Source organism: Xenopus laevis, chromosome 9_10S, assembly GCF_017654675.1.
Source record: "Xenopus laevis strain J_2021 chromosome 9_10S, Xenopus_laevis_v10.1, whole genome shotgun sequence".
Lineage (NCBI taxonomy): Eukaryota > Metazoa > Chordata > Amphibia > Anura > Pipidae > Xenopus > Xenopus laevis.
Genome location: NC_054388.1, coordinates 51,184,505 through 51,198,050, shown reverse-complemented (window position 1 = coordinate 51,198,050; position 13,546 = coordinate 51,184,505). Strand labels below are relative to the sequence as shown.

The 13,546-nt window shown below is 43.1% G+C and overlaps 1 protein-coding gene across 1 annotated transcript; it reads left to right on the top strand.

Moving 5' to 3' along the window:
• The first annotated feature begins 7,062 nt into the window (after positions 1–7,062).
• pecr.S (peroxisomal trans-2-enoyl-CoA reductase S homeolog) lies at positions 7,063–13,546 on the top strand. Its single transcript, NM_001093370.1, is given in 8 exon segments — positions 7,063–7,210; positions 9,125–9,258; positions 9,460–9,625; positions 11,103–11,184; positions 11,698–11,794; positions 12,107–12,217; positions 12,340–12,451; positions 13,211–13,546. Coding segments are annotated over 8 exon segments (903 nt in total). The 5' UTR covers positions 7,063–7,098; the 3' UTR covers positions 13,300–13,546.

Here is a 13,546-nt window from a genome sequence, read left to right as displayed (position 1 = left end):
ACATAAGGTGCAGCCAGAACAATGGGAGCTTACTAGGATTAAGGGCAGAAGAGAGGGTTACATGTGCCCGATAAGATAATACTTCACATTATTTACAGGGGAAACATATGACAGATATAATGGTCCAGTCATGTTTTTTTTAAAAAAAAAAAATTTCAGAAAATGTGGCAGCTTGTTTTCTGGGGTCTAGTTCTGCTGCTGGCTATAAGTGTGCCATGGAATGTAGCTGATAACAACTTGTTGTGCCATCCTGTGGGTGCAGGGAACTAGACAATGAGCTTCCGTAGTTATCTGCAACAGAACTGCGATGTTGGCACACCATAAATACGGGGCAGTTACTGTAGCCACTCTTGTGAAACTCCATGTCATCCACTACCCATCTGGAATTTCTTCAATGGCTCCTCCACCCTATAACTGTTTTTTTTTTTTGCATAATGAAAAAAGGAATTCCTTTCATACCACTCATTTCTGGTGTTCCCCTCCTGTGCAAAGATGTGTCCATAGCAATCTATACAGCCCCTCCAGTCAATTCCTCTGACCAGGGGATGGCCAGAAAAGGTTAGGGTGGAAATGCTGACCAGAGTGATAACTAGGGAAGGAGCATCATTGTAAAACATAACCTAGAAAGTACTCTTTTCCCTGGCCATTCCTGATCAGCAACTGTTGGGCAAAAACCCAAGCAATCCCCTCCTTACCCTCTGTCGCTCTCCCCTCCCTCCCCTCTGTCACTCTCCCCTCCTTAAGGTGGCCATAGACACACAGATCCTATCGTACGAATCGAGAATTCGTACGATTTTCGGATCGTGTGTGGCGTGTGCCGACATCTTTCGTCTGGCGGAGATTGGTCGTTTGGTCGATCGGTCAGGGTTGATTTTGACCCGACCGATCCCGCCGGAGCCCATTGCACATCGTAATCAGATCGTTCGGCCATATGGCCGTACAATCAGATTACCCCCGATAAAGCCATGCCTGTTAATGGCATATCGGGGAAAGATACGCTCGTTTGGCGATGTTGTCAAATGAGTGGATCTTTGCGTCTATGACCACCTTAACCCTCTGTCGCTCTCCCCTCCCTCCCCTTTGTCACTTTCCCCTCCTTACCCTCTGTCACTCTCCCCTCCTTACCCTCTGTCATTCTCCCCTCTGTCACTCTTCCCGTTTACCCTCTCCCCTCCCTCCCCTCGGTCACTCTCCCCTCATTCCCCTCGGTCGCTCTCCCCTCCCTCCCCTCTTTCACTCTCCCCTCCTTACTCTCTGGCACACCCCACTCTGTTAATCGTTGGTGGTCATGGTCAGGTGTACGTGTGCAGTCGTGGATGGCTGTGCTCACCCTTCCTTGCACCAGTTTTGGCACTTGTGAAACAATGTTCTTTGTGAAAATATTGTGTTACATAAAATTGAATTCTGTATCCTTGATTGGATACAGAATTAAATCCTGTAGCCATTGATTGGTTCCTACAATGCAGTGCGCTAAGTGCCACTGACTCCCCTGTACAGCCTGGGAAAGGAGGCAGCAGGAAGTGGAACAGATGGGCGGGACTAGTATGACTTTGGTAGAAACACTAGCAAGGTTTTTGCCTGAAACACTACATTTAAAAGCACATTCCTTCTATATTTAAAGGAAAAGTAATACAAAAAAATGAAAGTTTTTTAAAGTAATGAAAAAAGAATGTACTGTTGCCCTGAACTGGTAACTGCGTGCTTACTTCAGAAAGAATACTATAGTTTATATAAATTGTTGCGTAGCCATGGGGAGAGCTATTCAATCTCTATTCAACAGGAGGAAAGGCACAGGATACACAGCAGTTGACAGATAAACACTGTAGAATACAATGGGATCCTACAGACATTTTCTGTTATCTAATATGTAACTTGTGTCCTTTCTCCTTTTTTCAGACTGAATGGCTGTCCCCATGGCTACACTGCAGCTTGTTTACTATAGTAGTGTTTCTGAAGTAAGCACACCAGTTTTACCAGTTTTACATTATATTTTCATTACTCTAAAGCACTTTTACATGTTACTGTTCCTTTAAAAGGAAAAAAAATGTATAATGAACTGGCACATTCCTGTGTATCGCACAAGATTTCTCCTTTCAGCTATTACACTAATGCTGGGAGTTGTGGTTCAGTGACGGCTGCCTGGCTGGAGGCAGGATTTTGGTTTAGGTTTTAAGCAGGTGGCACCAACTTCTGTACTGGCAGCACAACAGGTTCCTAAAGGGGTGGTTCACCTTCAGGTTAACTTTTAGTATGTTATGGAATGGCCAATACTAAGCAACTTACTCAATTGTTCTTCAATATTTATTTTTGACAGTTTTTGAATTATTTGCCTTCTTCTTCTGTTTCTTTCCAGCTTTAAAATGGCGGTCTCTGGCCACATCTAGTGTATTGTTATTGCTACTTTTAACTACTCATCTTTCTATTCAGGCCTCCCCTATTCACATTCCAGTCTCTTATTCAAATCAATGCATGGTTGCTAAGGTAATTTGGACCCTAGCAACCAGATTGCTGAAACTAGAGTCCTGCGCGGGTCCATTTTTTGGAACCTGTACCCGTAACCTGCAATCCGCAGCCTGGTCTCGCAACCTGCATTCTTACCTGCTTGGACCCGCTACCCGACCCTCAAGTACCTTATCCGCAACCCGGATCAAGAATCAGGATGTGCTTTTGAAGCTTTTCTTAAAATTATTGGCAAACCGATTGGCCCCAATCCTCCCTAGAATTATACATAATGGCCAAGTGGGCTTCTTACAAGGTCGGCAGGCGGGAGATAACATTAGAAGGACAGTTGACCTTATTGAAATGGCCAATAAATGTGAAGATCAAATGGTTGTCTTAAGTTTAGATGCCGAGAAAGTGTTTGATCGACTGAGTTGGCCTTATCTTTTCTCCTTGTTGCAGTATCTTAATTTATCCGGTGCCTTTCTGACGGCTCTTAAAACCCTATATAGCTTCCCAACGACCTATCTGAAATTTCCGGGTCAAACTGACAAACCAATATCGATCAAAAATGGGACCCGGCAGGGCTGCCCTTTGTCCCCCCTGCTCTATGCAATCAGCATTGAACCTTTGGCCAGCTATATTAGAAACAGTCCGGATATTTTGGGAATTTTTGTCAAAAACAGTAACTATAAAATTGCGTTATTCGCTGATGATGTATTACTAACTCTGACTCGGCCCATTATTTCCCTTCCAAATTCATACACAATACTGGAGAAGTATGGGGCGCTCTCGGGTCATAAATTAAATATGAGTAAAACTGAGGCTTTGCCCTTAAACATCCCACCAGACAGCTTAAATACTCTGAAGGCAGATTTTCATTTCAATTGGAAGACATCCTCCATAACATACTTGGGGACAAAGATAACTCCCCATTATAAAGATAGGGGAGGCCTGGGAGTTCCATCTTTTGCCAAATACTATGAGGCGTCGCAACTAAGGCAAATCTTGGCATGGTCACATTGGGTACCCTATACCACCTGGGGGCAAATAGAAAACCAATGGTATGATAAAGGACACAGTGGCGTAAGTAGACCCCTAAGGGCCCTGGTATGGAAATTTACAACTGGGCCCCCTACCACCCCCCCACACACACACACACATTGGGTTGCAGCATTAAAGGGGTAATTTACATTAACTTTAATGTGGTGCAGAGAGGGATATTCTTAGAAACTTTGCAATTGGGTTTTTTCATTTGTTTTATTTGCGGTTTGAGTTATTTAACTTTTTATTCAGTAACTCTCCAGTTACCAGCAATCTGGTTGCTAGTGTCCACATTACCATAGCAACCATGAACTCATTTGAAAGACTGGGATATGAATTGCAGAGAGGCCTGAATAGAAAATAAAAAGTAGCAATAAGAATAAATGTGTGGCTTAACAAGGCATTTGTTGTTTACATGGGCCAGTGACCCCCAGCTGGAAAGACTGAAATAACTCAAAAACTATTAAAAGAAAAAAATGAAGACCGATTGAAAAGTTGAACAAACTAAAAGTTGACCTGAAGGAGAAGAACCCCTTTAATGTTACACTATGGGGGGGGGGGGAGTATGTGCAAGGCTACACAGGCAACATAAGAAGGAGCATTTGAACAACCTGTAAAAACACCTTTCCTTGAATTACTTCAGTGACGTGTGTTGTGCTGCTGCTAATGTGACATGAGACAAACTCTTACACTTCTTCCCTTTCATTTAATGTATATTCGCCGCACCCTCCCCTCCCAGGCAGCTTTTTAATACCTAGTGCAGTGCGTCCCCCACCTCCCTAGCTACAGCCACTGCCTATAAGGAACCATAGCCGCCATTACACAAGCTCCCACTACCTACTGACAGACCCCCCCACTCCCCTAGTTAAGGACCCGACCCCCATCTCCTTCTTGTGGTGCCCATTGTAGCTCCTGCTCCCCCATAGCCAAGGCAATAACCCCCCCCACACACACACAGACATTGGGCGAGGACCCACCGGGGTAAACAGGTAGTAGGGTCCACCGGTAAAGGGAAAAAGATGATGGTCGACGCAGCGCCAGGAGAGGCTGGCACGCAAGTACAAGGGTTCAGCAGAGTTCCCTACAATAATGGCGCGTTGTAACACGGTGTGCAGTGGCACAGCTCCTTGTAGATCTGCTGCCGAAACTTTCAGCGCGTCCTGCTGGCTGCCGTCGGTGACGTCACACGTCATGCTCTACTGAAAACGGTGCACTTGGATAAAAGTTAATTCTCCAAAAGGACACGGTCACGGGCCCCATCGGGGGTGTATGGGCACGGGCCCTGGTGCCGCTGCACCTTCTGCTACCCCGGTAGTTCCGCCACTGAAAGGACACCTAAACGCATTTATATGGAACCCAACTAGGTCTACCCCATCAATGCAGGACTTCCTTTCCTCTACAAAGCTAACTTTGCAGATATGGGAAAGACTCAGATGGAAATTTAAACTCTTCTCCGATAGGCCCCTAGGTAAGATATATCTTAAAAATGCCTTTTTTCCACCCAGCCAATCACTGGACTTCTGCTCTAGATGGTCTGAAACTCAAATACATACTGTCAATGATTTATTGGACTCAAAAACGAAATTGATTCTACCCTTGGATGATCTTACCAGGAGAGCTCTCCACATTCGCCTGCATTTATTTGAATATTTCCAGATCAGACATTTTGTCGCCACATATAGTACTGGTGCACAACATACCACTCCGACTGAATTTGAGAAAGTGGCTAGAGCCGGCCTTCCACAAAAGGGCTTGATATCCAAGATATATAAAATGCTACAGGCAACTCCGACTTGCCACTCTTATATGCTGAGATGGGACAATATATTACCTCAACCATTGACTGAGGCAGAATGGTTCGCTATCTGGCAAAATGCTAAAAGTATGGTAACATGTGTCAAGCAAAAGGAGAATATCTACAAGATATTGATGTTCTGGTACCATACCCCGCAACAACTAAACAAATTCTTCCCAGATCATCCGGATATTTGCTGGAGAGGATGTGGGGAAGTAGGCTCGCTCCAACATATTTTCTGGTCATGTCCTATAATACAGCAATTCTGGGAAGAGGTAATGAAGCTTTTGAGCACGGCTATTGGGCCAACCAGTTACAAAAGACATTTCTACCTTTATACTCGGCAAGCCGCTCCCCAACATACGAAGGAAAGTTCAAAAATTAGTTAACCACATACTGACGGCAGCTCATCAGGCAATTGCAGCAAAATGGAAGATGTTTCATCCACCTACCCTGGCTGAAGTGCTTACTAGAGTGGAATCTAATAGGAACTTTGAATCTAGGATTGCTTACATTCGGAACACTATGGCACAATTCCTGGAAATATGGTCTCTATGGGAACTGCAGAATATTGACTAGCTGTAATGTCAATACATGCCTAATGATAACCAAACCAGGCGAGGGAGTCCTGATCTATATATCCAGTCCTGTTAAGTGCATTTTCCTGACTGGTTTACTTATCCAATTTGGTCCGTTTACTCATTATGTTAGCCATTTTCTTGTACCCCATGAATAAACATCGGCTGGCACGCGTATGTATGTATTTCATATGTCTTTTCATATGTTTTTCATGTACTGCAAAACCCACTCATTTTCTTCTTTATGTTCTTGAGTGCTTTTTTCATTTTCTGATGAAAAATTTCAATAAAAATATAAGTTACAAAAAAAAAAGAATCAGGATGTGCTGTCATTGTAAACCGGAAGTGACATAATCGGAAGTAGGAGTGATCAGGAGTAAAAATCTCTATTGAAACGGGCCCTACCTGCAAGCCCGCAGAACTGCTGACCGGCGTCTATACCTGCAGCCGGAACTTCTACCCACAACCCGCAGGGTTCCGCAGGTTTTTGTTGGTATCCCGCTGGTTAGGGTTGCCACCTTTTAAAAAAAATTCCATCGGCCGGTGGAGGGGACAAAAGGGTGGGCCGTGACATAAAAAGGGGCGGAGCCACAGTGCACGAGTCGCAAGAAGCCGGAAAAAAGGTGAGTTTTCACCAGACTGGGGGGTAGGCCATGAGCTTTTGTCTACATTTTGTCTGCTACATTGCCGGTAAATTTGTAATACCGGCCCCGGTGGCAACCCTACCGCTTGTACCCAACCCGCTGCAGGACTCAAACTAAAACTGCAAACTGAAAGGTTGCTGAATAAAAAGCTAAATAACTCGAAAACCACAAATGATAAAAAAATAAAAACCAATTGCAAATTGTCTCAGAATATCACTCTCTATATCATACTAAAAGTTAATTTAAAGGTGAACACCGCACCCCCTTTAATTACCCGTGACCTGGGCCCTAAGGAGCAACAGTTCTTAATCACCCCGACCAGGGACCTAAGGGGGCCTCACAACCACAAAGAATATGATATTTCACAGTAGAAAAAAAAAGTCATAAACTTGTCATTGAAAAAACAGAACGGCAACCTTTCTCCCAGTTTCCCTTCCCTACATACAAGCTCTATAACCTTTCCTCACAGCGTTTTGAGCTGCACAACTGTTTTTAAAAGTGCGCCCCTAGCGGACAGCAAATGGTAAGAGCCGTATCAGAGTCCTCCACTCGTCCTGTCACCGTCCCGAGCGCCACAGGTAGCATTGACGTCAGCAATATGGCGGCCATCAGTGTGTTTAGTCCGGGGTTGTTTCGGAACAAAGTGGCGATTGTCACAGGAGGCGGCACCGGCATTGGCAAGGCGATAGCGGCAGAGCTGCTCGGATTAGGTCAGGAGCGTCTCCTTCTCTCTAAGATACGAAGTGCTGGACTGGGTCCCAATTGTGTTGTTGTTGTGGAGCTACAGCTCTCGGCTCCTACTTAAGGTTATATGGCCTAATGGGAGTTGCAGTGAGACTACAGCTGGAGAGCCATTATTGTATTGTGTTTTGCTTGATCGTCGTTGTATCCGTTGCTCCTGTATGAGACATTAGTAGCACTGCTGCAGAACTGCAATTCCCAGGCAAAAGGACTAAAGGAGGAGCTGGGGGCTGTATGATCCCTGATATAAGGTTATGGGAATCCTCAACTGTGATTGTTTAGCAATAACTTGCAGCAGGGTTACAGGAGTAGCTTCAGCAGGGAGTTGCATCCTAGTCCTCAGGAATAGCTGAGATATATTCTTGGCAAGTGATAAGAATCCCAAAGCAATTCAAGGTGCTTTGTGCTCACACTGAGACTTCGGACAATTGGTCTGAATTGTTTACATTTGTTTGTGGTTTCTGAATGATTTAGCTTTTTTTGCTTAGCAGTTCCTCAATTTGGAAATCCAGAAGCTGCCCGGTTGCCAGGGTCCCATTTACCTGAGCAACCAGGCAGTGCTATGAATGAGAGACTAGAAGAGGAATAAGAAAGGGGACTGAATAGCTCCGGTATGCTTAAAGCAACAGTTCAGTGTAAAAATAAAAACTGGGTAAATAGGTCGTGCAAAATAAATAATGTTTCTAATACAGTTAGTTAGCCAAAAATGTAATATATAAAGGCTGGAGTGGAGTGATGTTGTAAAACAAGCGGATCTCTCCCTGATATGCCCACATTGAAGTGGCCGATAGGCTGATCCGACCGTGGGTCCTAATGTCCAACGATCGGATCATAATGCATCCGATAAGGGACGTTTCTAAAATAACCAAGTTTATCTTCACTTTCCCTCTCTCAGCATCTGTTTCTCTTCATTCTCTCTTGATGCAGCAGTTGGGTGTCAGCTATTCATTGACAGTTAGATCCAATATATCTTATAGGGGGGGCTTCCTTTCCTAGCAGATGTATTAGAGCTCACTCAAATACAAAATAACTGCCCTTTGCACAAATTCTGCATGTAGAGAGACATGATGTCTGGTGATTTTAATAAAGTGAGTTCTAATACATATTCTAGGCAAAAGGAGCCCCCCTATAAGATATATTGGATCTAACTGTCCGTGATTATCTGACACCCAACTCCTGCATGAAGACAGAATGAAGAGAAACAGATGCTGAGAGAGGAATAGTGAACATGAACTTGATTATTTCAGTACAGTACAGAGATTTTAAATGATTATAATTAGAATGTTTCTTAGTTCAGTATGCTGAAGCTTATATTCAATTTTAATTTTCTCAATAGTTCCCCTTTAGCATGCAGCTCAGATTCAAAAGCTAGCAGTTATGACCCCTGTGCCGCCCTCAAGTCACTGATTGGTTACTGCCTGGTAACCAATCAGTGGAAACCAAGAGAGGTGCAAAGCAGGAAGTTGTGTTCTGGCTATTATGTTTGACACCTAGTCACTCCAGCATTTATACATTACATTTTTGGCTAACTAACTATATCTTTTTACCCAGTTTTTAATTTTGTACTGAACAATTCCTTTAAAGTCCTTGTATTTTCTTATTGGCCACTGAACCTTCACATTTCCAGGGCACAAATTCCCATTGCAACCAACTGAATCAGTTAAATTCTTATTTGTCTTCCAATTTCACTCGAGACACTGTGTTTTGCAAGAAATCTAAAATGCTCCATACTGTTTGTCTCATTCTTTGGCAGCATCACAGCAGCGTCCACCCATATATTGAGTATTGTTGCCCTATATGCATATTGTTGAGACGGTCCTTGCGTGTGGCTGTGGTTGTTTAACAAATAAGACAACAAATGTGTATCTTTTGCTCCCGTACAGGTTGTAATGTAGTCATTGCCTCTCGTAAGCTTGAGCGGCTGAATGAGGCGGCCAAAGACCTGTCCAGTAGAATCCCTGCTTCAAGTCCCACCCCGCTAACCCCGATACAGTGCAACATCCGCAAAGAGGAAGAGGTAAATGTGTCAGCCAATCACAGTGCTTCTTTGGCTCACTGAGGAACAGGCATCCTGGCCTTCTTTGTACATATAACGTTAATTTCCCACATGGGCTATGAATCTGCCACCAGACCACTAAACACTGAGGGAAGTAATAATAAGTTTATTTTAGCTTCCTATGTGTGCTTATGTCTTTCCCTTGGCTTGTATGATCTGTAGGTGGAAACATTGGTAAAATCTACCTTGAACCTCTATGGAAGGATCGATTTCCTGGTTAACAATGGGGGAGGCCAGTTCCCAAGTCCCAGTGAAGCAATAAGTGGCAAAGGGTGGAATGCTGTCATAGAGACCAACCTTACCGGGACATTCTACTGCTGTAAAGCAGGTAGGTACCAGTTATAAAAGCTGTGTGTTTCTGTAACCATGTATCATCCACCAACCATGGAACTGGTCTCTGCATGTGCAATCTGCTGCCATGATGTTGTTGGTGCTGGCAGGTTAGTCTATTTCAGGGATGGCGGCTCGCGACCCCTTCCCTTGTGTGGACATGAAAGTGATTCCTTACCTTGTGTAAACTTTAAAGGTATCAGTACTGAGATTAACTGGCCCCTGTACTGTTTACATTTCAAATTCAGACTGTAATCCCCTCTGCATTGTTCACACCTGTATCACCTCTATTGTGCACACCCTTAAAGCCCTATAATGTTCACACCTCAGGCCCAGACTGAAAGTTCCCACAATTTTTACCTGTTCACACTTCATAAACTGCTTGAGGGGCACCAGCATTGTGTCACTGTATGTAACAAAGTATGAACTGTCCATCTTAGAGTCCTCATAGGTTTCCCTGTCTCCTGCTCAATTCTGCCTGCCCTATGCTCCGTGTATGTGCCATCCTCTGCCTGCCCTATGCTCCCTTTGTGTGCCATACACTGGCTGTCCTATGCTCCCTGTGTGTGCGCCATAGTTTGCCTGCCCTATGCTCCCCGTGTGTGTCATACTCTGCCTTCCCTATGCTCCCCGTGTGTGTCATACTCTGCCTTCCCTATGCTCCCTATGTGTGTGCCATACTCTGCTTGCCTTATGCTCCCTGTGTGTGCCATACTCTTACTGCCGTATGCTCCCTGTGTGTCCCAGTAGGGCAGGCAGAGTTAATGAAGAATAAAGTGAAATTTCTGGAATGGCTAAGCATGTCCTTAAAGGAACAATAACACCAAGAAATGAAAATGTTTAGAGGAATGACAATGTAATGTAGTGTTGCCCTGCACTGGTAAAACTGACGTGTTTGCTTCAGAAACTCTACTAAAGTTCATATAAAGAAGCTGCTGTGTAGCCATGGGGGCAGCCATACAAGCACATGCTACACAGTAGATCACAGATAAGTTCTGAAGAATCCCATTGTATGCTACAGCACTTATCTGTTATCTGCTGTGTGTCATGTGCCTTTTCTCCCTTTTTTTCTTTGAATGGCTGCCCCCATGGCTTCACAGCAGCCCATTAATATAAACTATAGAAGAGTTTCTGAAGCAAAAACACCAATGCAGTGCAACAGTACATTATATTTTCATTAATTTCAAACGCTTTCATTTCTTGTAGTTACTGTTCCTTTAATCCAATTGAAATGTGGAAAGGCCTTAAGTGGAAGGTTCATGTGAGGAAACCCATGAACATTCAAGAGCTGAAGCTGTTCTGTATAGAGGAATGGGCTAAAATTCCTCCAAGTTGATGTGCAGGACTGATCAAGTTACTGCAATGAGTTATTGATGCACAAGGGGGTTACACGCAGAAATGTTATTGGATCTTTTTTTTTTAATAAATACATAACTAAAAGCTTGGGTCAGTAATACATTTTGCTCTTGCTTTAGTGTACAATGCCTGGATGAAGGAACATGGAGGTGCCATTGTGAACATCATAGCAGATATGTGGAAAGGCTTCCCTGGCATGGCGTAAGGATTTCATATGTAATTTATAATACAGTCCTTCTCTGTTTCCAGTACATCCCATAGACACAATGCATATATTTTATCCTAAGTATACAAGGCCCCTTTAAGTTTCCCTACTGCTTTCAGGGGACAGACCTGCGAAAGAGGTTAGGGGCATGTTTTTTTTTCCCAATGGGGTCCCATTGTACTTGTTGGCTCTGCTTTTCAATGGGCTATGATTTGGCCTATCACTTTGCTATCCAACTCCATCCACTGATAGGATAAAGTCTGATTAATGCAAAATATAGTCACAAAATGCGTGAAATTGCCCAGTATTCATATATTTGCAGTTCTCTGATTGGTCACCAGTGTCTGAGGTTATAAGGAGAGTGAGATGATTGGCTGTGCAGCTTGTAGCTGATATGCTTTGTATGTTGTGACGTCCTTCATACAGTCCATTCACTTATTCATAACCTGTTTTAATTTAATAAGAAACTGAAATTAGCAACTTAATTCCTATATGTGTCTTTGTAACAGGCATACTGGGGCAGCGAGAGCGGCGGTGGATAACCTGACCAAAAGCCTGGCTATCGAATGGGCGCACAGTGGTGTCAGGATTAACTCTGTTGCTCCTGTAGGTAACGATATTTGTAGTACCTTTCCTTTCACCAAACCTTTTACACAAAACCATTATCCTCAATGTAGTTATATTTATATATGTTGATGGATGCTGCCTGATTTTATTTTGCCTTCAGCAAATTAATGTATTCCTGTGCTGGATTTTCTAAAAAAACATGCCATCGTTTACAGACAGATCTTAGTGGGGCACCATTAGGTTCTCGGTCTATTTTATGGCAGTTAAATGAATTATGCATGAGAATATCTCAATATATCCAAAGTCCAGCATTATGTTATTCAGATTCCACATGTTCCTTTTTCTGTTCAGGGTACAATCTTTTCTCAGACTGCTGTGGAAAATTATAAAGAAGTGGGTCCCCAGCTATTTAGCAGCTATATCCCAAAAATACCAGCTAAGCGGCTCGGGCTGCCAGAAGAGGTAAAGAAGAAATACATTTTTTTATTGGCATCAGCTGTGGCTGGAATCTTTAGCCGTAGGCTAATCACTGTAGGCCGCTAAAATGTCACACTAACAAATTCCTCCAATTCTCGTTCATACAGGTATCGCCTACAGTCTGCTTTTTGCTCTCGCCTGCAGCTTCCTTCATCTCTGGAGAGACTGTAAAGATTGATGCAGGGCAAAGCTTGTACCAGTCCCCCTGGGAAGTGCCAGGTAATAATTAAAGCTGGGGAATTTTCACATATTTTTGTAGTGCAAATATATTCTACTGTGCTCTACAATAAATGGGGATATACAATGAACATAGATATTTATACAAAGTAGCCAATAAGTTGTTGTTGTTATTATTATTACTAAAAGGTACAGAGGGACCTGCTCAACAATCTAAATAGACTTATTAAAGGAGAATTAAATACTAAACAAGATTATGACTAAAAATGGGTATTTTATATATTTAACTTACTGTACCACCCCAGAGATTCATCAGCCCTATAACAGTAATGATGCAGACCTTTAACGTTGTCCCCAGCTCCCTGTCTTGAATATTTTGTGTGTCAGTGGCACTGCACATGCTCAGTGGGCTCAAGGCTGTTGCTGAGAAGCTAAGCTTATGTGCTGTGAAAAATCAAATTCGGTTCATTGTTCAAAGAATTTTAGACATGAAAGATTAGACATTTGTATTCTGATCTATTAAAATTTGACAACCCAAATCCACAGATCTGATGAGTTTTGCACCAGCCTGTACATCACTAACAAAATGGAGTGATGCAATCTCTGGGGCCAACAATGCTGTCTGTTGACAGACGTGTACTGCACTGCCAATCATTGGTCCTTAGGCCTTACTAAGTAAAGCTGAAACTTCAAGGAAAGTGTGGTAGTTTAAATAAGATAAGCAATTGCTATTGGCGTGGAAGTAAAATAAGCCTCTGTGTGCCTTGGAGTCTGTAATAATACTCCCTTGTTCTTGTTTAGATCATAAGAAGTGGCCGGATGCCCCTGAAGGAGAAAATGCCAACGCTCTGAAAATAATTCTTTCGAACATCCCCATGCCCAAGCTCTAATGATGGCTGGATCCTGCAATAAAGTGTTAATTCAAATCAGATTCAGTTTGGGGCATAATTGCCTTTCCAATGGCATAGTTGTGCTATATCAATATATTAATTGCAACAAGTGGCCTCAATGTGAATGTAAAGCACCACTAATATAAATGTTACTGAAAGGAGTGACTTCAGATCAGAGTCAAGGGATTTTGGAGCTGAAATGTAGAAATAAACTGCTAAAGCAGTAAATCTAGATATACACTGGAAA